This window comes from Molothrus ater, chromosome 6 (assembly GCF_012460135.2).
Source record: "Molothrus ater isolate BHLD 08-10-18 breed brown headed cowbird chromosome 6, BPBGC_Mater_1.1, whole genome shotgun sequence".
In the NCBI taxonomy this organism is placed as follows: Eukaryota; Metazoa; Chordata; class Aves; order Passeriformes; family Icteridae; genus Molothrus; species Molothrus ater.
In genome coordinates, this window is record NC_050483.2 from 27,268,059 (window position 1) to 27,295,460 (window position 27,402).

The following is a 27,402-nucleotide window of genomic DNA, read 5'->3' on the forward strand; positions in this document are numbered from 1 at the left end:
GGGGCGGTGCAGCCCCCGGACTACAGCTCCCGGCGTGCCCGCGCCGCCCCGCCTTCTGCTCGCCGCCTTCCCGTCTCCGCGGTGAGAAAATAACCCCGAAGTTCCCCGCGATCAGCTGATCCCGGCTGACAACGAGGGGAGCGGGCGGAGGGGGCGCGGGTCCTGGCCGGCCCTGCCCTGCTCAGTTCCCCCGGGCGCCCCGACTGCATGGTCGACCCCTGGGGGAGGAGAACCGGGAGATCCCCCTCGGGCGCAGAGGGGACGGGGTGGAGGAGGAAGCCGCGGCCGGGACCCGAGTCCTTAGTCACCGGGTGCCGGCGGGAGGAAGGGGAAGAAAGGTGGCCGCCGGCTTGTAAACAATAGCCCGGCTCTCGGCGCCCCGTGCCGCGCCGCCTTTGTTCCCGGTCCCACCGCGGCTCCCGCCCGCTGCCGCTGCTCGGCAGGAGGAACCCGGGGGCTTCTCCCTTTCCGGGCGGCCGGCGCGGCGCCGGGCGCAGCCCCAGGTAGGTCCGGGCGCGGGGGGAGGCGCCGGCCGGCACCGCCGTTACGTAACCGCAGGCGAGTCGCGGGGTCCGCCTGCAGCCCGCGCGGACGGACGAGCCACAAGTGCGGCTGCCCGCGGGCCAGCGCCCGCCCGGGGCCGCGGGACTGGCCGGGAGAGGGGGCGCCGAGGGTCATCCCGGAGCGAGAGGGGCTCCGCGCTGGCTGGGAGCAGGGGAGGCGGCCCGGAGGCAACGGTCGAGACAAAGGCGGCGGCGGCGGCGGGGTGCGCAGGCTGCCCTCGGCGGGCGCTAGTCTCAGGGCTGTGCTCTGGCAACTTGGGGCGCAGAGGGAGAGAGAAAAAATCCGTCGTCTGTCAGCCTGACCGCGGTAGCGATCGTCTTCTAGTGTTACTAGAAGGAGCGCACAAAGAGAGCGGATTTTTGTTTATCTGGCGAAGCACATCCGGAAATTCCCAGCAAATAAATACGGTGAACTCTCTGAAGGAGGAGCTTAGCTGTGGAGTGAAAGCAGAGAATTTTCTAGTCTTGACAAGGTCCTTTTGTGTGTGTACATATATATGCATTTGTGCATTTCTATGCCCTTTTTGTCTCTGTGTCACCAGCTTCTCCGTTCTCAGCTTCAGGGAAATACTTGCTGCATCTGTTGAAGTACACCGGGCTGGGGGTTTTTTTCTTGTCACTGACAGTATGTTAAGCAGCTAAGTAGAGAAAGAATGTATACCAGCATTTGGGTATTATAATAATACATGAAACCAGCCACGTTGTCTAAGTTTATTTTGGAGAAAGAAAACTTCATTAGCACTTAGCACCACTCTTCCTGCAAGGCAGGTCAGTGTATGAATCTTACAGAAACATATACTCATATAAAATTAAGTACCAACAGCATTCCTCTTGTGTTTCTTTCTTTTGTGGAAATAGTAAATTTGGAACTGACTTTTACACATATCATTGTTTGGAACAGAAACAGGAGGGAAAAACATTGCTTTAAAGAAACCTGAAGATGAGTGCCCACACGCAAACTGTGGAGAAAGGACAGAACACGACACTGCTGTGCCAGGAAAGCTATGTTTGCAGTGGGACAGATGAAGCAATCTTTGAGTGTGATGAGTGCAGGAGCCTGCAGTGCCAGCGTTGTGAAGAAGAGCTGCATCAGCCAGAAAGGTTGCGGAACCATGAACGGACCCGTATAAGACCTGGCCATGTCCCGTACTGTGACTCCTGCAAAGGTGCCAATGGGAACATAATGCATGCCAGTATGACGGGCTCAAGGCAGATAGCAGCAGTCAGGTGCCAGGTGTGCAAAATCAACCTCTGCGTGGAGTGTCAGAAGAGAACACATGCAGGGGGGAACAGAAGGAAGCACCCTGTCACCGTGTACCATGCTGGCAAAGCCCAAGAACAGGAAGAGGAGGAGGGGATGGATGAGGAGACCAAGAGAAGGAAGATGACAGAGAAAGTTGTGAGTTTCCTCTTGGTGGATGAAACTGAGGAAATTCAGGTAAGAACTGTTGTAGTTTGTTTGTTGTGAACAGGCAAGATGATTTAGTTTCTTTCTTGGTGTATGGTTAATACTTGAAGTGTAATTGGCGGCAATAGTAATAAAATGATGGCCAGGTAAAGTACAAGTGCCACTGAGCATCTTGGGCCAAAAAGACACAGTGCCTGTGAACGGCCTTGCTCATGAGTTCCTCAAAAGGTCAAGTTCATTAAAACCTTATGTGTGGCAAGAGCCTCCTCTAAGAGGCTTGGTAAGCAAAGCTGGTGAAAAAATTGACTCTGTACTGAGGCACACAGCTAAGATAAGAGCTGTCTCTGCAGGATGCTGATCGTTCCTAAACAAAATTGAATACATTGTATTGCAGTAGGTGTCCTGCAAATGGGAGTGTTGACAGACAATTTCCTGCTGTATAACTAGGAGAGGGTACTGTACCAAGTAGTGATAATGCAAGACTACAGCCCATTGCTACCATTTATCACCAATAAATCCATCAGATTTTTAGGCATAGAAGAAAATAGAGATAAGCGTTCCATACAAGTCCTACAGACACCATGGTTAAGCTATATTGCTTGTCACAAATGTTATCACATGTTAGCCTTTTGTTGAAAGAGGGGGAAGTTGCCATTGGGGTAGGTCTGCTGATAAAAATGATAGGAACTAGTTGTCTGGGAGCAGCCTCCCAGGAGGCACTATTTCAGAAAGTCTAGCATTCAATATATGCAGTTATAGAACTCTCCTGTTAGCCCTTATATTGGGAAGCATTTTAGAAGGCAAAATGTATGAAAGCCACAGAGCAGATTAATTACACAACTAAAAATTGAACTTTGTTTTCTGACTTTCAGTTTGCATTCCCTATGTTAAACCTCATTTAGGAGCCATTGAAAGAAAATGTATAGTCGCCTGGAGATTCAGTATCAGGTTGCTCTAATTTAACATACTCATGCTACCATTGTTAAAAAGAATTGTGATTATATTCTTACTCTTGATAGTTATTTGTATCCATCATAGTAACAGTTGATGCGCCTGTCAGGTATCACAAGGAAACCTGACAAGTATCTCATATCTTTTCTATACTATAGAACTGTGTGTACATACATACATATGTATGTACACAGTAATTATACAATAATATAGAATAGTTGCTAGATACTTGGGCCATATTTTTGTCAATTCAGGTGTACCAATTGCTAAACTGTCATGGCTTTTGAAAGGGAAAGGGAGGAAAGGATGACAGTCCTTATGGTGCACTGACATAGAACACACAGTATGCAGGACAGCAGTGACTGTAAACTGAGTGCTTGAGTTTCAGGTCTGTAGCAATCTCAAGTTTGTATGCCTCCAAGCCCTAAGCACACACTTATTTCCTTGTAATGTGTGACAGATGCAACTATTACTTTAAGATACAGACTTTTCAATAATCCTCCTCTGGCCACTAGAACAAGCTCTGAAATGCCTTGGAACAGGGCTGTCCTGCAAAGCTGCTCACAGACTGTGTCTGTGTGTGGTTGTACTGGTTTAAGTTATATTTATACTCATGAATCTGTAAGCCTTATTGTTGTAGACCTTTGGCTGCCTCCCGCAAGCAAGTGCATTTGCTATTTAAATGTCATGGGCAATAAAGCCAACTTCCTTATTGGGATAGCAGTGGTCCTTTATCAGATCATAGCAATTTGGTGAGAACAGGGTGAGGTTGAAAAAGCTCTCCAAAAATGATCTTAGTTCACTATCATGATGTTGAATCAGAGCTCTTCCATCTGGAGTGATCCTCTCTTCCTCACAGCTGAATATGTGTGTGACATCTCACAGCCAGTATCAAAGCAATTTGAGAGATTTCAATTAAATTATTTTCTGACAGCTGGAATTTAAAGAGTACTTGCTATTATAGTGATAATTCTGCTAGTGAGCATAAGGACCTTTGTTTAGAAAGGCCTGTCAGATGCCACAGAAAATGTCTTCAAAGCTAAGTAGTTGTCTTTTGCTCTTGGGAATAAGAGGAGGAGAAACTAATTTAGCTATAGGAAAGTGATCATCAGTCTCTTATTTTGTGCTTGTCATTACTTGGGGAGAAATAATTAAAATGTTCTTTATTTAAACCAATTTTTTGTCCAAAAATGCCAAAATATTAGTAACTTGAAATATGGAGGTTCAGAGTTTGAGAGGGTGTGGCTTTTTAAGCTTGAGCAGACAGGATAAGAATTTAACAGAATTATGTAGTTCAGCTGTCTTTAACTGTTAGTGACCTTTGGAACTTGAAAGTTGTTGCATTGGTTGGGAAATAAGAGAGGACACTGCTGATTTGCTATCAGTGGTAGATTCTGCCTTGGCAATGTTAAAAGCTACAAGATTACAGATGGTAAAAGCTACATCACCCTTACACCACCACCCCCCTCCCAAATTAGATGGAACTAGTTAACACTGCTGGAGCAGCAGATGATGGATTGAGATAATCACTCATGTATATTTGTTTACAAACATCTAACTTGAACACAGGGCTAAAAGATTTGTTTTTTAGTTTCCTTTGGAACCTGGAGTTATTAAGCTCAAGTGGTTATGTTTCATCTAGCTGTTCCTGTTGGCTTCTTGGAGGTGGTAGCTCTAAAACTGAAGAATATTTATAGTGTGTAAGCAAATGACTGATCTAGTTCTAGATCCAGAAGCAATGTAGATTAATCCATAAGGTGCTGTGCCTGAGCAAATTGGTTCAGAGGAGAAGTGGAAATTCTCAGTTTGGGCTCAGCACTATGCAGATAGAGCTATGATAATTCTGATGTCTGCATAATTGTCTTTGTGCCATGTTGCACAGATGTGCTGGCCTGCTCAAAGCTTTTTGTGCTTTGCAGGTATAGCATAAGCTCAGAAAGCTGAGGACTTCTTGTGCTTATTCAAATCCATATATGTGGGAACTCAGCACATCACTCCGGATGTCCAGAGTTACCAAGAGAACCCTTGGGGGGGCTCGGAAATCCTGGAATGTTACCAGGAGCTTGACTTCGATCCCTCTAGGGATGTGCCACCTGTTTGAGGACATGAGAGTCACTTGGGAATGAATGGTGCAGGAATGATGTATTTACAGGGTGAAATACAGATTTTAGGGTTTTGGTACAAGGGGGTTATGGAGACAAGATGGAGGGATCAGGGCGTGTCTTGTCCTTCTTCTTTCTTCTTCTTTTCTTCCATTTTCTCTGGTGATGTTGGCACTTGGGGATTGGTCCATGGTGAAGGTGCACTTGCTAATGTGGGTGAAAGGTATTGGGAAATAAAGGTAAATATGATGTACGTAGTTTTTAGTATAAAAAGACACGACCGCTCCGTGGGTGGTTAGAGTGCCTTTGGCTGCCTTGCAGGTCAGATCTCTGCTGGGCAGAAAGAAAATTCTGTAGATAAGAAATAATAAACAATCTGAAGACTGAAAAACTGAAGGGTCCAGACTCATCCTTTGAAGCGCGGGCTGCCCCAGAACCATCCTACACGTGTCTAGGCAGAAACAAACAGCTGACCGGACACATATAGAGAGAAAAGGTTTCATTTTAAACCACTGCTTGTTTTTAGAAAACTAATGGTAGCTAAAGTTTGTATCTGTGAAATACAAGCTTCTCTGTGATGTTCATCATAAGAGCACTGTATCTGAGCACCACAAAAAGAGGTTGGCTATCTCATGTTAAAAAAAATGGTTAAATCCAAGTTTGTACTGCAAGTCTGTGGAAGAACAGGGAGGGAGGTTGTTCTTCATGGAGCCCAGCCCCAGCTGTCTCACACCACACAGCACAATGCTTTGCAACTCTTTTGAGTTAGTCCCTAGGCATCCTGACCTACATGATGAATATTTTCTTCCTTCTTCCAGGACTTGTTGTTCCTCATAAGACCTCACTGACTTCTATTAGAAAACAAAACTTATTGATGTTTTTTAAACTGGCATCACCTGCAGTTTAGACCCCGTTCTAGGCTGTCTTTCTCAAGCTCAGTTACGCAGTTTCTCTTTACACAGTGTTAAACTTTTGGCCTTACTTATTGCATATCTAAAGCTGAGGCTTCAATCAAATTGTTCTTGATAACTGCTTCATCTGTTTGTTAATTGGTCCTGACATAGTCTATCTTCCTTGCTCATCTGAGAATGATATTGTGGGGATTACTTCCTCAGTCAATTGCTTTGGTCATGTCAGTCTTTACATCTCCCACTTACGCTGCTCTCTTTACATCTTCCACATCTCCTCTTTGCCTTGTTAGACTCAAACTATGTGCCCTCTTTTATTATATGTGTATGTCCCTCAACTGAATCTCCTGATCTGCTCTTCCAAGATGTCAGCTTTCCTTTCTTATCTCTAACTTCCTGGATTCTCAAACAAACATCATTGTGTTGTCACTAGCACACTGGAGGCACTTGCTGCCCCTTGCACACAGGAGGCACTTCCCATAAGAAGTCAGAGTCAATTAATTGGGTTTTTTAAACTGCTATTTGTGTATCTATTAAGAAAAACAGAGTGAAATACAGCAATAAAAACATGACTCAGGTTGTGATACTTGTTTCAAATCCTGGGGCTCTCTTACTGTCCCATGAACTCTTCCACTCACCTGGATCTCTCTTTGTCGCTTGTACTTATATTTATGCAATTTCTGGACCAGTTTCCATTTTTGCTTTGTCTTTATGCAACATGCTTGCAAAAGAGCTCTTTACCATAAAGCAGAGTTATACATCTGTTGTATAATAAACTTTTATTTTCTACTGCTTTTGAGGCAGGGCTGAATGCTTAACAATGCATAACAACATTTTTATCTTGGGGAACAGATGTTGGGAGCTCTTACCACAAGATCAGAACTTGGTTGTAGTGTCACTAATGGCTTCTATAATAGCACTTTGTCCAAAGCCCTAATTGAGGACTCAGCACATATGTTTAATAGAAGTAGAAAAAGTCTTTAATTGACACCAGAAGATAGAGGATATGCTTGGTTATTAATAATCTGCCTTAGAGTTTGCTCATCTTTGACCAGAAACTAGCTCTGTCACAAGAAATTACCCAATCTGTGAATTGCAAACAAAAATAAAAGATACTGACTTTGTAGTCTGACTTACTAAGGAGTCTAGAAGAAAAGAAAAATTTTCCTCTATCTAGTCACAAAAATAATTTCCCCAGCTGTGTAATTTTATGAGGGAAAAAGAGCATACTTTTATTGCTATGTCTCCCCTGAGATACTCATATGAGTTCCCTTTCTTCAGTTTGCAGGGTCTTTTTGTTGTGCCAATAGATATCTCAACTTCCTAAATATAGCCCCATTCCTTGACGGTTTTTCTATTCATTCTAGCAGGTCTAGACACCTAAAGGAGTAAGGGCTTCCCCTCAGCAGATATAAGCAGCAGCTATGTAATGCTTTGCAGTCAGTTAAGGCAAAAGGACCCATAGCCCTTATTTAAATGCAGACCATTTTGTACAATCGTCAAATAACCTGTCACTAACAGCATAATAGTCCACGTGTCCTCTGTTCCCTCCTGTTAAAAAGTTACACATACATAGTGATGACTCTGCAGGGTTGCTAGCTGCATTGCTTTTCTCACTCCTGCTGTAAACCTGATGGAAGTACTGTGATTTTTCCGTATTGTCTACTGATTTGAGCCTGGATAAAGTCTAGGGACTTCAGAGAGAGTGGAGTCTCTAGGAATCCTTTTTCTTGTCAAGTATTCTTTGTGCATTAATGGGAGCTAATGTATGTGTTTTTTTATGAAATAAGGTCATGATCTCTTAAGTCTGACTTGCATTTGTCTAGCAAATAGTGCTAGTTCCTGTGACACTCTTCCTTCATTTGCTGTTGGGGAATGTGTTTTTGATGGGGTATTTTTTTGTGCTTTTTACAGTCAGCTGTAAATTTCTGGGAAATTTAGTCCATATCCTATAAAATAAGGAGTCACAGCTAGTATATTTGCCATGGATATAAAGGAGGAAGAAAAGATATTGAAGGATCTGAATTATTTAGACTGGTGTGATCTGTTGGATCAGGATATGTAATTTCTGTCCCTTGATACTTTGAGTTTTCCTCCTCTTTGTGCTTTAGAGAAGTTTTCTTGCCAAAGTATTTTGGGGAGTTTACTGTCCTACACTCTAGGAATTTTTCTCTTATTACTTTGTAATTTATCAGTATTACTCCTATCTCAGTCTGTTATCAGTTCACCTAAATTTAAGTGCACTGTTTTTCTGTCTTTGGAATAAAGTAGTAGTCAGCAATTGCTGGTTAAGAGTATTCCTTTTTCCACTGGACATATACCAGTATTTGGAAGACTACTTTTAGAAGGTAGGAGAGAGAGCCATTCATTTAACAAACACAGCTCCTTTGACAGTCTTAGGCTAACTCTTAGCTAACTCTTAGCTAATTTTTAACATAGCCACTTAAAAATAGTGCTTTTCCCTGGAAGCAGTCTTGTACCTTCTTCATGATGCAGTACTCTTGGGCATTAATTAAAGTCAAATACTTTGCTTCTTTCCTGTCTCTTCTGTCTGCTATATGAGTGCTGAGGTGGAAGGAAGAGTCAATTGTCACTGACTTAGGTGAGAGAGCCTGCAAGCCACTCTGGAATTACCCATACTTTTCATTCAACAAGTTCCTGAACTTAGTTCAGTTTCTGAACTAAATAGTCTTGAGGGGGAAAATGGGGTGTTTTAGTGTTTCCCCTGCTGTACCCCTCTTTGCACTTTTCCAGTTAATCCTTTTGTGCTCTTGGATGCTGCCAGTAGGAATGGGATGTGAGTGCTTTGGGGTACTTCAGGAAAGTAAAATCAGCTTGCTGTCTTGTAGCCTTTCTGTTCATTCCATTGCTTTCACTTTCTCTTTTCTGCAGTGATCACTGGAGGCAGCTGTCACTGCAGTACACACTTCTGGCTTTTTTACCTGGCTTGTTAATGCTTTGCTGTAGGATCACAAAAAGGCAGAAGATTGAGTCCTTTGGCCTGCCTGGTTCAAACACCCTGAAATTGGGAAAATAACCAGACTAACTGTTTTCTAGGAAGAATGCAACTGTTATACAAGTAAGTTTGTAAATGCCCCTCTTAACAAGGACAGTGGTGTAAGTAGTGTTCACACAGGTAATCGAGTTCCTCTTAGGAGCGTTTAGGAAGACAGCATGAACTCGCTTGTTGACTTGATGTCGCCTGGGCAAGTCTCTTCACGTGGACGTGGTCTCTGCTGCTAGAACTGTGACTTTGGGGTGGTAATTGGTAGCTCTGTGGCCAAATTAACATCTACAGGAACTTGAAAGACATTTAGTATACAAAACCATGATTTCTGCAACATTGTTTCATGTTCTCTTTTAGAGTTAGATGATACTATTATGTTAGTGTTATTTTTGCAGCTGTTGCATTCACCTCAAAGTCTTTATTAGTCTTCAGTCCTTGAAAAAGTACTTTTTCAGCAAGCAAACAGTTTAGTGGATTTTGTAGTCTTTTTTCTGATTTCAGAAGTATGATATAACTTAGCTGCCGTCTACTAGTAATAGCAATATTTCAGTCAATATTGCCTCTTGGGTTAGGGAGGGGTCCATTCAAATTGGGTTACTTCCAATCTTCTTGATTTTTTTCCACCACTGTCTTTAAAACATTTAAAATAGGATCTCTTTGGGTAAGGTTGTTAAGCAGGACTTAACTCTTCTGTCTTTGCCTCTCTCACAGTTCTATTATAATGGACGTGGGCCTCACACATGGGCAGCCTCTGCCCTTCATTGCAGGGACCTGTAAGTCCTGTTGAAACTCATGCTGTCAAGCTCCATACAAACCCATGAAGATATTGAACCTGAATTCCTATGCCAGCACTGTGGGAAGAAACAGGATAATTTTGGTCTGAAAAATATATTCAGTTCAGGGACAGCGTTGTCCTTGGATAAGTACTGTGGCTGATAACAATTCTCAACAGAACCCATAGGTGGTACTGCAGCGAAGACAAATAAACAGGAAAAAACCTTTCAGGTTAGGAAACACCTCTAATACAAATGCTTTCACCTGCTTGAGCAAGACCTGCACCCATATGGGGAATAAGATCAAAGTGTGAGAATCTAACCTTACATCCCTGTAGCATGTCTGTCCCCTGTTTTATTTTGTCCTCTCTCCATCTGGTATCGAGTCCTTCAGTTTGGGCTTGAGGCTCTGTAGGACTCCAGGCTTGAAAATACTGATGTCCACTGTCAGCTTGGCTGGAGGCTAGGAGATCACTGAGGACAGTTGTGATTAATGTGTTTAAGTGTTCACTGGATCAATGATTAATAAGTGATAAGTGATTAATAACTTACTCAAATACCAGATTGGAACTACTGGTATGACATACACAATTCTCTAAACTAATCTGTTGACACAGCCCTTTGCAGAAACTTTCTCAGGTTACTGTAAAACATTTACTTAGTAAAAAGTAACTCTTTGACCAGTAGAATTAATGAAGTCTAATTTCTGGAAGGTCTTCTCATTATCCAGTGCTTGTCCACATTTTCTGCCTAGTGAGTAAGAAGCAGTATATGTGCTGTCATGGCCCAGCCAGCATGCTTACTGGCTAGCATGTGTGGGCATGACTGCTCCTCTTTCTGCTGTGTCTTGGAGGTGGCAGGGGGTAGACATGAGACATGCTCTTTCCTCAGTAAGGTTATTGGAGTCTTTCTTTTCTGCTCTGTTGTCCCTTTTCATCAAACTTTTAGGAAATTTGTCTTTTAGAGGCACTTATTTTGGTATCAAATTGGAATTATTAAATTATGAATTTTAAGTTCTATGTGGAAGACTTAAGTAATGGCATAAATTATATTTTCCATGGAAAGTCATACAGAAGAAAAGGTATAGGAGGCAACCTAAGGTAGAAAACTAGAGGTGCTTGGACTTAAAAGTCAGCTTTGATTCTTCTTGAGCACCTGCTTTTGGTCACAATCTCTTGTTTGGAGGACTCTGAAAATTAGAGGAAGTAATGAGCTCCTGAGGTCACTTTCAACCTGAATTAGCCTAAGATCTTTGAAGAAACGGGATTTGAATTACTGTGGTTTAGGGACTGTCTCACAGCTCTGTTGCTCTTGTGGGTTTCATAGCAGAAAGCTTCTCTTCCTCAGAGGGAACCATCTTTTTTGTCACTTGATAGCAAGAGACACTTGTGGATATCAACAAAAATTTCTTCTGGGGCAAAAGTAGGAAATTTCCAGTTGCATTTTTAATAGCCTGTTGCACTTGAGTTGCTGGGTTAAGCCAGTTATGCTTCTTTGCGTTTGTGCACTGCCTTTTCAGGAGTGATTGTGAGGTGCCCTTCAGAGATGTGAATTTTGGTGGCGGCACTTTACTGTGATGGAGCTTATTCTTCTCAGGTTAGTCTTACTGGCTGTAGTTAAAGGAAGAAATCCGCTTTATAGATTTCTCTCTTATTTTCAATGTACATTGAAATTGTGATTTAATGTTCTTTTTTAGAAGTGAATCTCTTAAGAGCTATAACAAAAGTATAAATGAGTTTCAGGTACTAGAAATGGCAAAATCAAGAAGGGGCTGAAGAGATATGACTCATGTCTTGGTTTAGACATACAGTTTTCATCCTTAATTTACTTAGGTGTGCAACATAAGGAAGGTTTTGTATTTACCCTCTGCTGTCAACCTCAGAGATGTGGAGCTCTTGGGCAACACAGAAGTGGGCACAGTTATGGAAACGTGAACCTTTTGAATGTGCAACACAAGGCGGTACCATACCAATTTGTTTTGGAGATGAGAAGCAAAACAAAGAAGTGGGGATTACTGCTTTGACACTACACCCCCTCTGACTTCAAATGTCTTAAAGGAACTTGCTCAAGGGAAGTAAATTGGACTACTGATATGGGCGTTGTGTTGGATGGTTCTTTGGGAGTATCATTCCTGTACTCAGCGTTGGTTAAAGTCAACTAGTGCACAAGAGCAAGGAGCAGCCAGTGATGTGCAAGCGTATTCAACTTCAAAGGGAAGGGCTTCTTTTGGTCATTTTGGCTTGGTTTTGGTTTTGTTACTTCTCCTCCCACATGGAATTTATTGTAAGGATGTTGCAGGATCCAAAATTATGACTAGATTCTAAAAGGGAGGATAGTCTACTGGTTTTCTACCAACCATGAGCATCTAAATGCAACCACTGTTCAAGAAGTTCTTGGTCATCTGACTTCTGAGCACTGGTAAAGTGTGCTAGGAAACATTTACTCATTTAATGTCTTAAGTTCTTCCTCATTCATTACCAAGTCCTGTGAGACATAAACATTGGACTAGCTAGACTTTGGTGCATTCTTGTGCTCTTGGGTAACTTGTTTGTGCGAATCACTCCTGAGTTCTGTCTTGAAAGGAGGTCTGCAAAGAGCCTAGAAGGGGATAACTTAGAAGGCCATAACTTTGGGTATGTGATTTGATATTCAGTGTAACTTTGAGTTCACTCCTGTCTCTTAACAGTGGGAATATATCTCAGAGTTACCCTTATTCCTGTTGTCCCTCCTGTCCTTTGTGTCTCCTGACATTACTGACTCAGCCCATTCAACAAACTCTCCCAAACTGCTTGCTACCAAAGTAATAACTAGTGCTGGCTGAAAGATCTTAGCCATTAGCTATCCTGCCAATACTTGAGCAGTTGTTTGAAAACTGATATTTTTTTGTGTTGTCCAGGGAGTACATAACTATTGACTCTGGCAAAAAGGACCTGTCACCTTTTTGGTGAGAAGTTTGGTTTAAAACCAAAACATTTTTGAAGAAAACATTATCATATTCCTTTTTGCTTATGTACACGTAACATTTTTATATTGTCAAATATGTGAATGTTTTAAGGAGCTATTCCATGAACCAAGAACTTCCTTTCTTCCACAGAGACATCTTAAGAGACACTAAGCAAAACTGCATCCATCGTCTAAGCTACCTTCCTGATGATAAGCTAATAATCACAGCTACCAAGAAAGCAGACTCTTTCTTGTGCACCTGTAATTTCAGTGTATCTTTATGTTCCCCCACATACACCAGGAAAGATTCTCTTGAGAGCATTTTGATGTCTCTGGTTTCCTGTTTTCTTCTACACTGTGAGGCTGCCTTGAATAGTTTGAGTCTGTGAGAAGCTACTGCAAGCCCACAGCCCACAGGTTTTCTTTGTGAATGCTGTTCCCAACCACAATCTGGCACACTGGCTATTTTTTATGGTTTTGGCACACTGGCTGATTTTTATTTTCCTTCAAAGTCTAGGTGCTGTTGATAGGTGTGATGAAAGCAAATGGGGCTGATTGAGCCTTAAACTAATTTGCTGATGTACAAATAAGCTTGTTCAAAGAAACCATTTATTACCTCATTGCCTCTCTGGTTCATAGACTGTGAGATCTTCCAACTGTACTCGCAGGATGAAAATAGCTAAGAGCTTCCAGAAGTTAAGTGGCAGGTGGGAGGGGATGGAAGCCTTGCTCTTTCCAGTTGATGGGGATTCCTTGAAGAGGGAATTGAGATGAAGAAAGTGAATTTAATCTTTCTCAAAAAGTGCGTTTGTCATATTCTTCCCTGTCATATAATATATGGACAAAACCTGTTGGAAGACAAAAAAATAAGAGCTAAACAAATGAATGAAGCATGAAATCTCTGAAAGCCAAGGACCTATTCTACAACAAGATAAGGACAGGCTCTTGTACAGAGCCCTAGCCCATTTCACCATCTGCTCCTGTTGTTCCAGTACCTGAACAGAAAATGCCCTGTTCTTTAGCCTAGACAGCATGATCCTTGACACTTAAACTATGTAAAGCCAAAGGGAAGTTACCTGCACTTCTTTTTGGTTTTGTATGTGTGTTTTCTTTTGTTTTATTTTTTAATTAAAGTACAATACAGTAAATTATGAAAGGGATCATTGAGGTAGTTGTGGCACTTCTGTGAGAGCCAGTGTGACCTGTTTCAAGCACCTGACTGCAGTGTACAGTTTTGCTGCTTCTTCTCTGCTCCCACTTTCCAGCTGAAGGATTGATCAGCTGCAGAGCAGTGGGAATAAGACAGTCTGTGTCTGAGAACCCCTGGCTGTGGATAGGTGCAGCACAAGTGCATGGCAGAGATTTTTGTACCTAAACAGGTACAAAACCTCTGTGGATGACACAAGTTAAAGTGGTAAAAGCAATCCCCTCTTTCACTCCTGAATTTGCATGCTTGCCAGGAGATCAGTGCTACTGAGAAAGTCTGCCATGCTCCAGGTAGCTGTTCTGACAGACTTGGAAGTAGTGTTGTGCTCCCTTGTCTGAAAGGGCTGTCTCTGAGAATGGGGTGATGTACTAGAGAGTTGACTATGTACATAATCACAGTGAGGCATCACTTCCAAAACAGCTACATGATGAAACAACATAAATCCCATCAATGTGTACAGTTTACAAAACTGCATTTTAGTATTTTGCTTTGTACTTCTTGGTGCTTCAGAAACTTATGATGAAATCTGAAGAGGAGGTAATCACTCTTTTTAATCTTATGAATTCTGACACCAGCTGTGTTTTCAGTATTGTCTATTCCAATTACATAGTTATAATATTTTTCTCTTTTTGTTTTGGAAGGTAAGGAATGAGGAAGACTTTATTAAGAAACTGGACTGCAGTCCTGACCAGCACCTAAAGGTGGTGTCCATCTTTGGGAACACAGGGGATGGCAAATCTCACACCCTTAACCACACTTTCTTCTATGGCCGGGAAGTCTTCAAGACATCTCCTGCACAGGAGTCTTGCACAGTTGGAGTCTGGGCAGCCTATGACCCTGTCCGCAGAGTGGTGGTCATTGATACAGAGGGCCTGCTGGGGGCCACTGTCAACCTGAGCCAGAGAACACGGCTGCTGCTGAAGGTCCTGGCCATCTCTGACCTTGTCATCTACCGTACTCGTGCTGACAGGCTCCACAACGACCTCTTCAAATTCCTTGGTGATGCCTCGGAGGCTTATTTAAAACACTTCACCAAGGAGCTAAAAGCCACCACAGCCCGCTGTGGCCTAGATGTTCCTCTGTCAACTTTGGGTCCAGGTGTCATCATCTTTCATGAGACCGTGTACACCAAGCTACTGGGCTCTGGTGAGTAGGCAATTCCAATTACAATGTGCTAAATACTGTCTGTAAACTATCAGGTTGCACTGAATATTCAGCACTCTTTACTACCATGTAGAAATGTGATTTGGGTTTTGCTTTCACTGGTTTTGGTCTGGGAACCAGGCTGTGGAACTAGAAGAGCATTCCCTCTTCCAAATCAGCTAGAATAATCCTCTTAGCCAGCTGAACATCAGCACTGAATAGTAATGAGTTCTGCCAGCCACAGGAGGGGTCATCATACAAGTTCATAAGTGTGGGTGATACGACAGATGAAGGTGAAAACTAATGTGGTGAGTTGACCCAAGCAGGATGCCGGGCACCCACCGAAGCTTCTCTGTCACTCCCCTCCACAACTGGACAGGAGAGAGAAAATATAATGAAAAGTTAATCAGTTGAGATAAGGTCTGGGAGAGATCACTCATCAAATACCATCATGGGAGGAAAACTGACTTGACTTGGGGATATTAATTCAATTTATTACTGACAAAATCAGAGTAGGGTAATGAGAAGTAAAATAAATCTTAAAACCAGCTTTCCCTCATCCCTCCCTCCTTCCCAGCTCTACCTCCTCCCCTGCCAGTCATGCAAGAAGACGGAATGGAATTATGGCCAGTTCATCACACATTGCTCCTGCTGCTGCTCAGGGAGAGGAGTCCTTCCCCTGCTCCATGTGGGCTCCCTCCCATGGGAGACAGTTCTCCATGAACTTCTCTGACATGAGTCTTCCCATGGGCAGCAGTGGCTGAGGCTCAGTCCTGCTGTTTGTGAATATCTAGGAGCCATCTCTTGTGTAATAAATACCTCAGCAGTCCTGGCTGACTCACATTCTCATTTTGGCTTTTCTAAACAGTGAGGTTTTAAACTAGTAGAAGAACTTGACATTCTTTCTGATTATTATTGGAGTAACTTCTTAATAACTTTTAACTTACCTATTAGGCAGATCCTTTCCTTATGTACCAATTTGCTGATTAGCAATTCAGCCATTTATGAAGTTGTTGACATTTTCTGTTTAATCAGTTCAGCCTTTAGTGACCCATGAGGACACAAGTGTGTTTGTGTAGTTTTAGGACAGGGAAGATGGGGGCCTGCCTTATTCTGAAATGTACAGCAGGTACTTGGAAGCAAGCAGGAGAATGTGGTTGGCTCTGTGGAGTCTGACCTGATGTGGCCCATTCTGAAGTGCTTTGCCATGTACAAGTTGTTGATAAAGGCTTAGTCTTCCTTGCTGCAGGGTTGGCATGGAGAACAGGCAGCCCATGTAAGGTTCATGTCCTCCACTTATCAGGTGCTAGGAATAGCTATACCAAGTTATGGTCTGGTGAGAAGAACTAACAAGTGTGCTGACATTGTGTTTCCTTGTATTATGTCCTAACTTGCTCCTTAATCTGGATATCTGTTTCAAAATCTAGATGTGTCTGGTTTTACCTGAGAAACGCGGTCTGAGAATTTAAAGCTGTATATCACAAAACAGAGACTTCTTTTGGAAAGTTTCTTTTCCTTGTTTTAAGATATAATGATAACTGCATTCCAGATGTATTAGAAGATTTAATTAAGAAAACTGGGTCTATATTGCATATGAAAGTACTATGCAATTGAAGTATTGTTTTAAGCAATCAGTTGTATATGAACTTGCTGATACTCTTATATATAGATCATCCTTCTGAGGTTCCTGAGAAGCTCATTCAGGATCGGTTTCGGAAGCTAAGCTGTTTTCCTGAGGCTTTCAGCTCAATTCACTACAAGGGAACAAGGACATACAATCCTCCAACAGATTTCTCTGGCCTTAGGCGAGCTGTGGAGCAGCAGCTGGAGAACAATACTACTCGGTCACCTAGACAGCCTGGGGTTATCTACAAAGCACTAAAAGTAAGTGAAGAAGAATTTGTCACAGTGTTTATTTGTACCACTGTTGCTGTTAACTCAGCTGTGGCTCAGAAAGGCAGAGCACCTGAAACAGTGATGCAGACTTGCATGCAAGTCTTCCATGAGAATGATAATTCTCCCTCAGCCAGGGAGGCTAAGTAGTTTTTTTTTTTTTTTTACCTCAAAACAAGCACTTCAGTAAAGACCATGGAAGAAAAATTAAAGAGCCAAACTGAGCAAGATCATAAATCGGAGCTGGGAAGAAAAAAGTAACTGATGATGTGAGTGACAAGCGCTTAATGACAGTGATTGACAAAGAGAGACCTTCAAAGGGTTTTTTTTATAAAATTCCTAAAGTTGGCCTCAGCACAAGAGGAGGAAATGCAAGAGACTTGGGGAGAGTTAATAGCTGGCAAAACCTAGTGCTGAGTAGTATAACCCAAGGTCTAGGAGGCAAAAAGGAGTTGTGCTGGTAGCTAGGGAACAGGATGGGATCAAGCCAAATGATGTATTACTTTAGAGCAAGTGATTTTCTTAGACAGTTTATTTTGCTAGGATGTCAGAGGGATTTTTGGGTCTTTAAATTTGTAGTCTTTCCTACAAGTTTCCAAATACCACTGCCTGATTAACATCATATTTTCTTTGGCCTGAAGAGCATAGTTGTAATTGGGGAGGGGCAGGCAGAGCCAGGTCATATCTGCAGAAGGAGGTAGTGTTAGCCGTCTTTGCTGATGTTAGTCACAGCTGTTGGAACAGATAATTCTGGCTTCTCTGTGTTAGTGGTAGCTGAAGCACAGAGGGAAGTGTCAGGGTGGCATGTACTCAGTTCTTTGCATTTGGGAGCAGACAGGCAGCAAGGGGAAAAACAGTTGGAATCATTAATTTTAGTTTAACTTCTAGGACATTATTGCATTAATCAAGTAGCCTGGTTTCAGATATACTTAAATTAATGACCAGTAAAGTGTTTGCTGTGTTCAAGTCACTACTGACTACAAATTAACTTCTTTTGCTTCTCTTGCTGAGGACACAAGACTTTCTAGAGATTTCTGTCCACTTCCTCTAACTTTTGAGTTCATTCAAAAGTATCAATATCAGTCAAGCTTAAAAGAGAATGTAAAGCAAATTTCCTTGAAATTATGTGAAATAAAATGTTTAAATAGCATACTTATCTGAGGGAAGCTGTGGTGAGAGAGGTACACACACAAGTCTGTGTGCATGTGCAGTCAACCCTTGTTAGACAGCAAAGATACACCCACGCCACCTACCTCAACCCTGTGAGGGGAGGGGGTGGAAGAGAGAGGCAGGCAGCCACTATATAAACCTCAGCTGTAGGAAGAGTTTCAGCTAGATCTCATGCCTTCAGAGATCTCCATCAAGATGAACTGTAACCATTTGCTTTGTTACAGTGCTTTTTTTTTTCCCCCCTAAACATAACACCTGAAAGAACTGAAAAAGTTAGTGTGCCAAGACTAAGGACTGATTTAATTTGAGGATGGATGTTCCTAGGAAAGGGTACAAATCCCTTTGTCTCAGTTTTGCCATTTCACCAGAGAAGAGCAGTTGTTCAAGTGGCTGGAGGAAAGCTCAGGGCAGCGCTTTCTGAGCCAAGAGGCAAGAAATGTGTTCTCCTGAGCTATGAGAAATGATCCTATGAGTTTCTTCTCAGAGGTTTCCAGAATGCAAAGCCCATTTAGCAAGAACCCTGCTATTTTGAGCATGGATTGGATGCACAAAGGTGGATGCAATCTTCTACCACCTATTTCTACTATAAAATTCAAACTAGGAACAGGAGGAGAGGAGAGGAGAGAAAAAGATATCTTACAAGTATTCAAGTCACTTCCATACAAGTGCAAGATTGCATTCTTGATTTGTTTCCAATCCTTGTTTTGTTTTCCAGGCTAGTAAGACACATTTGTTAGCTGTGTACTCTCTCTCCCTCCCCTTCCAGTAGAGAAATGCATGCTTTTTCTTGCAAAAGGTCTTCATTGCCCTTAATCTCTTTCTAGTTCATTCTTTTTTTGTTTGACAGGCTCTAAGTGACCGGTTCAGTGGGGAGATCCCTGATGACCAGATGGCTCACAGCTCTTTCTTTCCAGATGAATATTTCACATGCTCCTCTGTGTGCCTCAGCTGTGGGTAAGTAGATGAGAAATGCTTCTTCATCCTCTTAAAGGATAGTGCTGCCCCCAACCTGCAGCCACAGAATGTAAAGTTTCTGTGACATCTTGACACCTAACATCATCTGCTCTCAGCTAGTACTTACAGGCAAAGTTAGCTTGAAATTCACTCTTATGTGAACTGGACAGCCACTATTGCCACATCCCAGCTGGATGCATGGGTTTTGCCCACCTATTTTTGTGTATGACTACAAACCTGTGCTGCCCATATCTTTTCCCAAATGCAAGCTGGGCAGGAAGAAAGGAGTGTCTAAATAAATCCCCTGAAATTTCTTATGATGTTTTTTTTTCCTGACATTTTTATTGCCCAAACAGTATGAACAATCCTAAAGCATACGTCCTGGAGTAGGGCTGTATTCAGTGACTAGGTCTAAGTGGAGCTCTGTATTTGATTAGATCTTGGATTATAGCTCTCTGGAAAGAGCCCCAAGATTGAGCCCGGAAGGGCAGTAGATGGCAGTCAGTGCTCTGAGTCTGGGAGCTGTATAGCAGCATGATATTGTGGGTGGTTATGCTTCTTTTCTGATGCCGAGCATTTTCTGCAGTGAATTGTTGTGTGGTGCTGCTTTGTATGGGAAACAGTTGCTACACCTCCTTCTGAAGAGCCTGCCTTTCAATAATAAATTATGTAATTGCTATATGTACAGTTCTGAAGATGCTTTGAGGGCACAACATCTATAAAAATGCAAGATAGCAGTAAAAATGAAATCTTGGTGACATCTATCCTGTCTAAGAACAACAACTATGGGTTGCTCTTACATCTCAGGTGTGGCTGTAAGAAGAGCATGAACCATGCAAAGGAAGGAGTCCCTCATGAATCCAAAAGTCGATGCAGATATTCTCACCAGTATGATAACAGAGTCTACACTTGCAAGGTGAGATACAAGGACAAGGTCTGAAGAATGAAAAAAGAAAGGATGACCAAGTAAATGAGAAATTTCACAGGCATGTGCCTGTTTTCTTCCTTTTTTTATTTTTAATGTCAGAGGTGGTCATAGCCTTGACAAGAAAAATTTATCCTTATCTGACTTGTATGTTTGCTTGGAGAGTTCATCAGCTCGGTGTGCTATGTGTAATTTTCTAGCTAAATTTTGAAGTTGGCTGCTCTTAACCTGGGTGATGTTGACCTTTTATATATTTGACAGTTAGTCTTATTTGCTTATGCCCAGTGCTTGGTATTAGCCAATTTTGCTGAAGGATCTGTGCAGGATACAGGAAAATTTTTGGCTACTATCAGGGTCATTGTTGATGTAGAAATACTTCCCTTATGTTATTATTGATAGTGGGTTTTTCCTTTTTTTTTAAATGAGTTCTGATTAGTGTTCCTTTTCTGTGGACCTCTGTATGCTAATTATATGCTTTATGTGGCTAAACAGCGCCAGACATAGATTTGGATTCCCAATGATGTAGTTTTAATTGAGCCTTTATGTTGTAGGCCTGTTACGAACGAGGGATGGAGGTCAGCGTGGTGCCAAAAACCTCTGCTTCCACGGATTCCCCATGGCTGGGCCTTGCCAAGTATGCCTGGTCAGGGTGAGTACTGCAGCTGGGAGCTCTCTGTGCTCTCTGTGCTGCCTGGTACATGGGACTTGCCAGAGAGGTGACCTGTCCTCCTCCTGTGCAGGTACGTGATCGAGTGCCCCAACTGCGGGGTGGTGTATCGCAGCCGGCAGTACTGGTTTGGCAACCAAGACCCTGTGAACACTGTAGTGAGGACAGAAATTGAGCATGTCTGGCCAGGGGTAAGTCTGTTTGCTGGATAGTCTTTGTGTATGTGTGCAGCCATGCACATGCTAACTTGGTTCTTCTGGATGTTGATGGAGAAAATAGATTGCCTTTCATTAAGCTGGTCCCTGCTGTTCAAAAGAGACTTTGCAAGGGCTTTCAAACATCTTTTGGCTATCTTGAAATGGCTAAGTTGCCAACCTACTTCTGTCTTTCAAAGCAGGGCTGCTGAATCTTTTACTCCTGCTTGCCCTCCAGTTTATCAGGACTAATGGGTTGAGGAGCCATCTGAATCTAATAAAAAAGGTTTCCCTGTTTTTATTCTCAAATCAATATCTGTTTCATTCCAGACTGATGGATTTCTGAAAGACAACAACAATGCAGCCCAGCGTTTGTTGGATGGCATGAATTTCATGGCTCAATCAGTATCTGAACTTAGCCTGGGACCCACAAAAGCTGTGACCTCCTGGTTGACAGACCAGATTGCCCCAGCTTACTGGAGACCCAACTCCCAGATTCTGGTAAATAGCAGCTGCTGGAGAGAAAGGCTTTGCCTAGCTAAAACCCCTTTTCCTTACTCTTTAAGTAATAAAGTATGTTGCAGATTCTAAATGCTTCTTTGTTTTACTGCAGCAATCCCTACTCCTACAACTTTGATAAAACTGAAGTGTTCTCTCCTCTTCCCATTCTTGACTTAGCCAGAGAAATTATGAACAGAGACTTGGCCCAACCCTGAAAAAGAGATGGTTTCTCCCTGCTCTTTGTGAGCTACTATCCCAGCAATATTACAGAAAATCGTGGCTTGCATGAACTTGTTCTTCAAAGCAAATAATCAACATCTTAAATCTGGCCACTGCAGTTGATAGTACTATTTTTATAGATTAAACTCTGGTTTCATACCAGATGCAAAAAGTTGACCCAAACAGTTCAACTGGGAAAGGATTCCCCGTGTCTTGCTGGAAGCAGATTCTTCTTCAATGAAGACTGCCTTCTGAATTCTTACCCCACACAAAGGTCAAATATCCATCATTGAGCCCTGCAGGATATGGCTGTGTTTATTTGTGATTGTGAACAAAGGGATCATAGCAATATATTGGTTTGAACAATATACACCTACTATTCTAAATCACTTTTCTGGGGTAAAGTTATGGGGCTGATAGCACCCAAGTCTTGTGTCTAACTGTATTTTTCACAATTTCAGTCTGAAACGTGCCATTCTGGGCCTCTGCTCTCTTTTTTTTTTTACTCAGAAAGATCAAACTAACAGTTCTTCCTTCTGTGTTGTTCTCATTAGAGTTGTAAGAAGTGCAACACACCTTTCAAAGATAACGACACAAAGCATCACTGCCGGGCCTGTGGAGAGGGCTTCTGTGATGGCTGTTCTTCCAAGACCCGTCCAGTGCCTGAGCGAGGCTGGGGACCAGCACCAGTGCGTGTGTGTGACAACTGCTATGACAACAGGGGCCTCCAGTTAGGTAATCTTGAGTTGATTGTGACAGAACTATCCCTGAGCACTGGCCTGAAGTCTTTGTCCCTAATTTCTGGATCACAACCATTTTCAGTGGGTGTAGACAGTGTTGTTCACACTGGGTTCCCAAACAGTTTTTGGTAAGGAAGCTGAAGAGGTCAATGCCTTTTGGAAGAAAGATGACCCTACCAGACACCTGAACTGCTGACAAAGTTATTTTGTAATTCTTTAGAAATTTTAGTATCTCTACTTTTAGTAAGATAGTACTTTATCTTTACTTTTAGTATCTTTACTTTGTTTTCCTAGCAACTGCTAATGGTCTGGTGCTAACATTAGAGCAGGGGTGCTTATGTTACAGCAGACTGTATATTTTGTCCATTATTGCGAAAATGAACACTCTGCAATCCAAGATTGTGGATGGGGAACATAAAGGCTGAGGAGAGATTACAACCTGCCTTTTGGGTTTGCTGCTGGTTTTGTTAATGTAAATTAACTGAAACTTGGCCAAAAGAGTCGTGGACTTAGGTGTTGAGCCCTTCACTCTTGTGTCATGCAGATGTGGCTGAACTGCCTTCAGATGAGGAAGGGGGTACACTTATTGCCAGGAAGGTGGGGGAAGCTGTGCAAAACACGCTTGGAGCGGTGGTGACAGCCATGGACATTCCCTTAGGTGAGTTCTCTTCTGTTCTGATGGGTTTTTTTTGTCTAAAGGTGTTTTTGTTTTCAAAGGGCAAAATTTGTTATTAAACTTCAAGAGTTTGTGTGACAGGCTGCCACCTCTGCTATGATACCACTGTTGGTTGAGAGTTCACAGCCCTCTGGACCTCTTCTGCTTGATGTTTCCTCTTGGTTTTCAGCATGTTGTTTCTGCAGATCACACTTTCTCTTTTCACCCTATTATGCAAAACTGTGCACCAAGCTGTGAGTAATTCATGCTCCCCTGATGGATTCACTGCAGTGACCTGCCATTTGAAGTTCCCTAAAGATTGGCCAATTAGGAAGCATTTTATCAGGTTTGGTTTTCTTTCAGAGATGCTGAGTGCCTTTTAAGTGTGATCATGGATACTGCTGGTACTTCTTGGTACTTACTTCTGAGGGGAGGGCTGAGAATTTGAAGCCGTCCAGGTTGGTAAGGATGAGGAAGTAATTAGTAGTCTGATCTTTCATGGTGAGCTTAGTGCAGGGAACCTCTACTGCTCTTTCTTGTGCTGGGTGGCAGTATAGGTATGTCAGCAAACATTTCACATTTTAATCTTCTGTTATTGCACCTGACTTCCTACTCATTGCACGGATCATTGTTCAGCTGCTTTGCCTACAGCATGTCCAGCCTTCACCTTTGTGGGTGTTTGCTCTCTGACAGGCAGAATAAATCCCTTTCTCAGTTCAGACACTACATGCATTTCTGAATATTTGGTTTGGTGACTTGGTGGTTTTTTTGGCCACAGCTAAAACTGAAGGTAGGGAAAAGCAAGTGTCTTAACCTCTGGAAGAGTCTGAGTAAGGCAAGATGGTAGTATTAAAAGAGACACAGTTTACTCTTGGAAGAGAGACAGAATGTGGGAGAATGGTAGAATACTCTAAATGGCTGCTCATTGCATTGAAGGATTCTGTCAGTAGGTCACATCGCCATTAATGGCAGTGATATGACTTGCAGTGTGTGAGTGCCTCCACTGGAGTACATTCTTGATATGCTCATGTTCATGGATTATTTTGTTCTCCCTCTTTCTCATCCCTCACCTCACTTCCTCCCTAGGTCTGGTAAAAGATGCTGCCCGACCTGCATACTGGGTACCAGATCATGAAATCCTGCACTGCCACAATTGCCGGAAGGAATTCAGTATCAAACTCTCCAAGCACCACTGTCGGGCCTGTGGCCAGGGATTCTGTGATGAGTGCTCACATGACCGCAGAGCGGTTCCCTCTCGCGGATGGGATCACCCTGTCCGAGTTTGCTTTAACTGCAATAAAAAGCCTGGTGACCTTTAACCCCAGGCTGCTCTCCAGATCTTTGCAATTCCTTATGTTCTCAGGGTTACAAATGAAAATATCTGGTCTCCCTTTCACCTTCTAACCTGTTGCAGCCAGAGTGCATGTTTCCAGTTTCTGGCTTCCTCTTGTGTTATATCCATCTTGGAACACTGGGAATGAGCTTACATTCAGCCTCTAGGTTTTAATTTCAAATTAACTGAGAAAGGGAGGGAGCTCCCTTGTAAATGAGCAACCCAAAATCCAGTGTATTTTATTCCAATTAAAAAAAAACCAACTATATATATATATATCAATGATGTAAAATTTAGTATATTAAGAATATGGTTGAAAATGAAGCTTTGAGTATTCCTAGTTCAAATTAAGGATGGTGGTGTTCCTTACTGTAATGGATCAGAATTATGGCCTTCTAATTCTTCTTTTGGAATGTCTTGCTGATTGTAATGTCCTGTGAGGAAGGTTTGGACTCTGTGCTGCCAGGAATCTCCAGTGTTGCTATATGAAATACACCTGGTAGTTCAACCAGCTCTGCATCTAGAGGTGTTGCCCTTCTGGCCATGGAAGATTAAACCCAGATTTATTAACAAGTTTGTTTGAACTGTGATACAAGCAATGGTCTTGCAGTGCAAGAGGTATCAAGTTAACGCAGACTCCCTGGCAGAGACCGGTAGAGTTCTGAAAGGTAAAGCAAATCTTATGGCAGGAGGCAAAGCATTCTGATCTTGCCATTTCAACTTCAATACCAGATCAAAAGGTAGCAGGGTTTTTCTCTCCCTGACAATGTTTTCATGTACTCAGGTTTTCTTCAAATTTCTCTGCAAGTTCATTGCAGTTAAAAGTTTTGTCTGGAGCAGAAGAAAAGAGCAAGTTTTGTAGGCAATTCTGAGATACAAAGTTTGAGTTGTTTGGATTGTGATGACTTTCCTTTTTCCCCACTTTTTAAGTGATCCTATAGTTTCTGAAGCCTCTATGTTCTCAGATATGGTTGCATACAAACTGCACAGATTTGACTTACTTTCTTCTAATAATATGAACATACAAATCAGCCTGGAAAATGGGAACCTTTCTTCTTTGCTCCTACCAACTGGCACTCACTGGACTTCATCTTTTTATGAAAGGACTGCAATGAATTCACTGATTTTATTATGAAAAGCACCACTTAACCTAACTTATACTGTCATGTACTGTGGATTTGTGGTTCCACTTATAAGAAGTATGAGACCATTGTGGATTAAACTGCCTAAAATTCTCCCTTCTTGGCTTACACAGAAAAAAATTCTTTTACCACATGAGAGTTGCCTCCTTGGAATGGCTGGAGTTTAATGCAGTGTCCTGCAACTGTGGTATTTTTTCCCCAGCTTATTAAATGTGCTCTTGTGTGATGAGATGCCCAACACCCTGTTTTAAGACTGTATTATTAAATTAACTGCTATAAAGAACTTTATCTTCTGAACAAGTGTACTGACTTTCCTTGCAACAACGGTTCTCACTTTGTCTCTGAAAGACCATGCTCACAAAGTGTTTGTCCCTTCACAACTACATCCAGCCTACACAAGGAAGTAGACTTAGAAGATGTTCCAGGACACCTTCGGTACTGGCCAAGTTTACTGCGGACTGTCTTATGTTTTTGTAAGCAAAAGTCTGCCATAAACTTCCTGTTGTCCAAGTAAGGGCATGAGTAGGTAGAAATCCTCTCTTAAAAGACATTCTGTACATCTAGCATAATTCTGTGCTTCAAAGTATTCTTTATTTTTTTAATGGGTGAACAATGTGTTCTTGGTTTGTAGGCTGTGCCCTGTGTGCTGTTTATGCATGTAGCTTTACTACCATGTTTATGCACAAAGAGAAAGCAGCCATGACATTCCTTGTATAAAATCTTTGGCATCTGTTTCAACAACTTGTCTGATTTTTTTTTCCTTGTCAAAGCAAGAACTACTACTCAATCAAAAGGAAAATGTTGTATAAACATTTTTAATATATATGTGGTCTTAGTAACTTAGCAACCTGTCAGTATCAGAGCCCATTCTTCTTGATAGATTAAGGACTTGAATCTTCTATGATGTTTTTCTACAAAACAAAGTCTTATGTGGTGCTTGAACTGCAGCAGGTTTGGTGTAACTCTTTCTGGAGAATGCTGAGAGGTGTATTTGGGATCTTTGTTTTTCAAAATGAAAAAAAAAAATCTAAGGTTAAGGTCCCTGCTGTTTCCTGTACAGAATAGCACTTATTTTTTCTGGTACTGTTTGGTGCTGTGAGTACACAGTATAGAATATGGTTATTAAATAGCTTAGCTATTGAAAGGGAATAGATGTTAGCAGAGCCAATGCTATTCAGTTTTAACATGTTAGGATTCAATAAACAGAAGAGCCCTAAGAGATGTCTGTGGACAGAAGGCTCTACAGGAAATATGAAGGAAATAGAAATCCTGGGGGAAAAAAAAATATCCCTAAAGCATCATGAGAAGATGTTGTGTTTGGGGTTGGACCCAATAGAAACCTGTGAGTTCTATTCCTGAACTATTGGGAGAGATGCTTTGTGTTATGGGTAGCACCAACCAAGAGTGAGTTTTTGGAAAACCCATCAAAAGTTCACAGCAATATAGCTGGAGCTATGCAAGAGCACAAATTCTGAGTTCCATAATAGCACCATGAGACAGTAATGCAACTCCCATGTGAAAAAGTCTTCTGTATTGACAAGGGCAAAGATAGAAAGAGACTGTTTTTCAGGAAATTTCTAGAAGATCATCACTTTGTGTGTTACACTGAAAAGAAATTACCATGAAGTTGTAGTCAGTCAAGATGATAATGTGTCCCTTAGGTCAACTGAAGTTCACTGTAATGTTAATATTTTAGCAGTTAAAATTGCCATGCTTACTTGGTAGGATAATTAATTGGTCTCAATTGGTCCGAGATGTGACATGATAAAAGCCTGTTCTGAGTTAGATTGATGTTGACTGATGTAAATCTGTTGTCAGAAAAATTATGTCAGATTGATTATTGATTATTATGTCAGATCGAGCAGCATCTGCACCTCTTCCAATTAGGAAATGCTATGGAAAACATTGAGTAAAATAACAATCATATGAACTAGCCAATATGCAAAGATGTGTGCCAGTGAAAAACTGAATTCCTTATCCAAAGCACCACAAAACAAGTCTAGA

At 42.0% G+C, this 27,402-nt stretch overlaps 1 protein-coding gene across 2 annotated transcripts; it reads left to right on the forward strand.

The window, feature by feature from the left end:
- The first annotated feature begins 118 nt into the window (after positions 1 to 118).
- On the forward strand, positions 119 to 26,617 carry ZFYVE1 (zinc finger FYVE-type containing 1). 2 transcript variants are annotated; one of them, XM_036385164.1, is made up of 12 exons: positions 119 to 503; positions 1,422 to 2,001; positions 14,504 to 15,008; positions 16,675 to 16,889; positions 18,916 to 19,022; positions 19,830 to 19,938; positions 20,499 to 20,596; positions 20,688 to 20,805; positions 21,139 to 21,309; positions 22,083 to 22,263; positions 22,813 to 22,926; positions 24,010 to 26,617. In XM_036385164.1, exons 2-12 carry the CDS (start codon positions 1,504 to 1,506, stop codon positions 24,240 to 24,242), a joined length of 2,349 nt encoding a protein of 782 aa, XP_036241057.1. In that variant the 5' UTR covers positions 119 to 503; positions 1,422 to 1,503; the 3' UTR covers positions 24,243 to 26,617. The 2 variants fall into 2 exon arrangements, with proteins under 2 accessions (XP_036241057.1, XP_036241056.1); XM_036385163.1 differs by having other exon boundaries at positions 1,465 to 2,001.
- The last annotated feature ends 785 nt before the right edge of the window (positions 26,618 to 27,402 follow it).

Coding starts and splice junctions, on each gene's coding strand:
- ZFYVE1 (XM_036385164.1), top strand. CDS start 1,504: ATGAGTGCCCACACGCAAACTGTGGAGAAAGGACAGAACACGACACTG. Junction 15,009..16,674: donor CACCAAGCTACTGGGCTCTG/GTGAGTAGGCAA, acceptor TCTTATATATAG/ATCATCCTTCTGAGGTTCCT. Junction 22,927..24,009: donor AGCCATGGACATTCCCTTAG/GTGAGTTCTCTT, acceptor CTTCCTCCCTAG/GTCTGGTAAAAGATGCTGCC.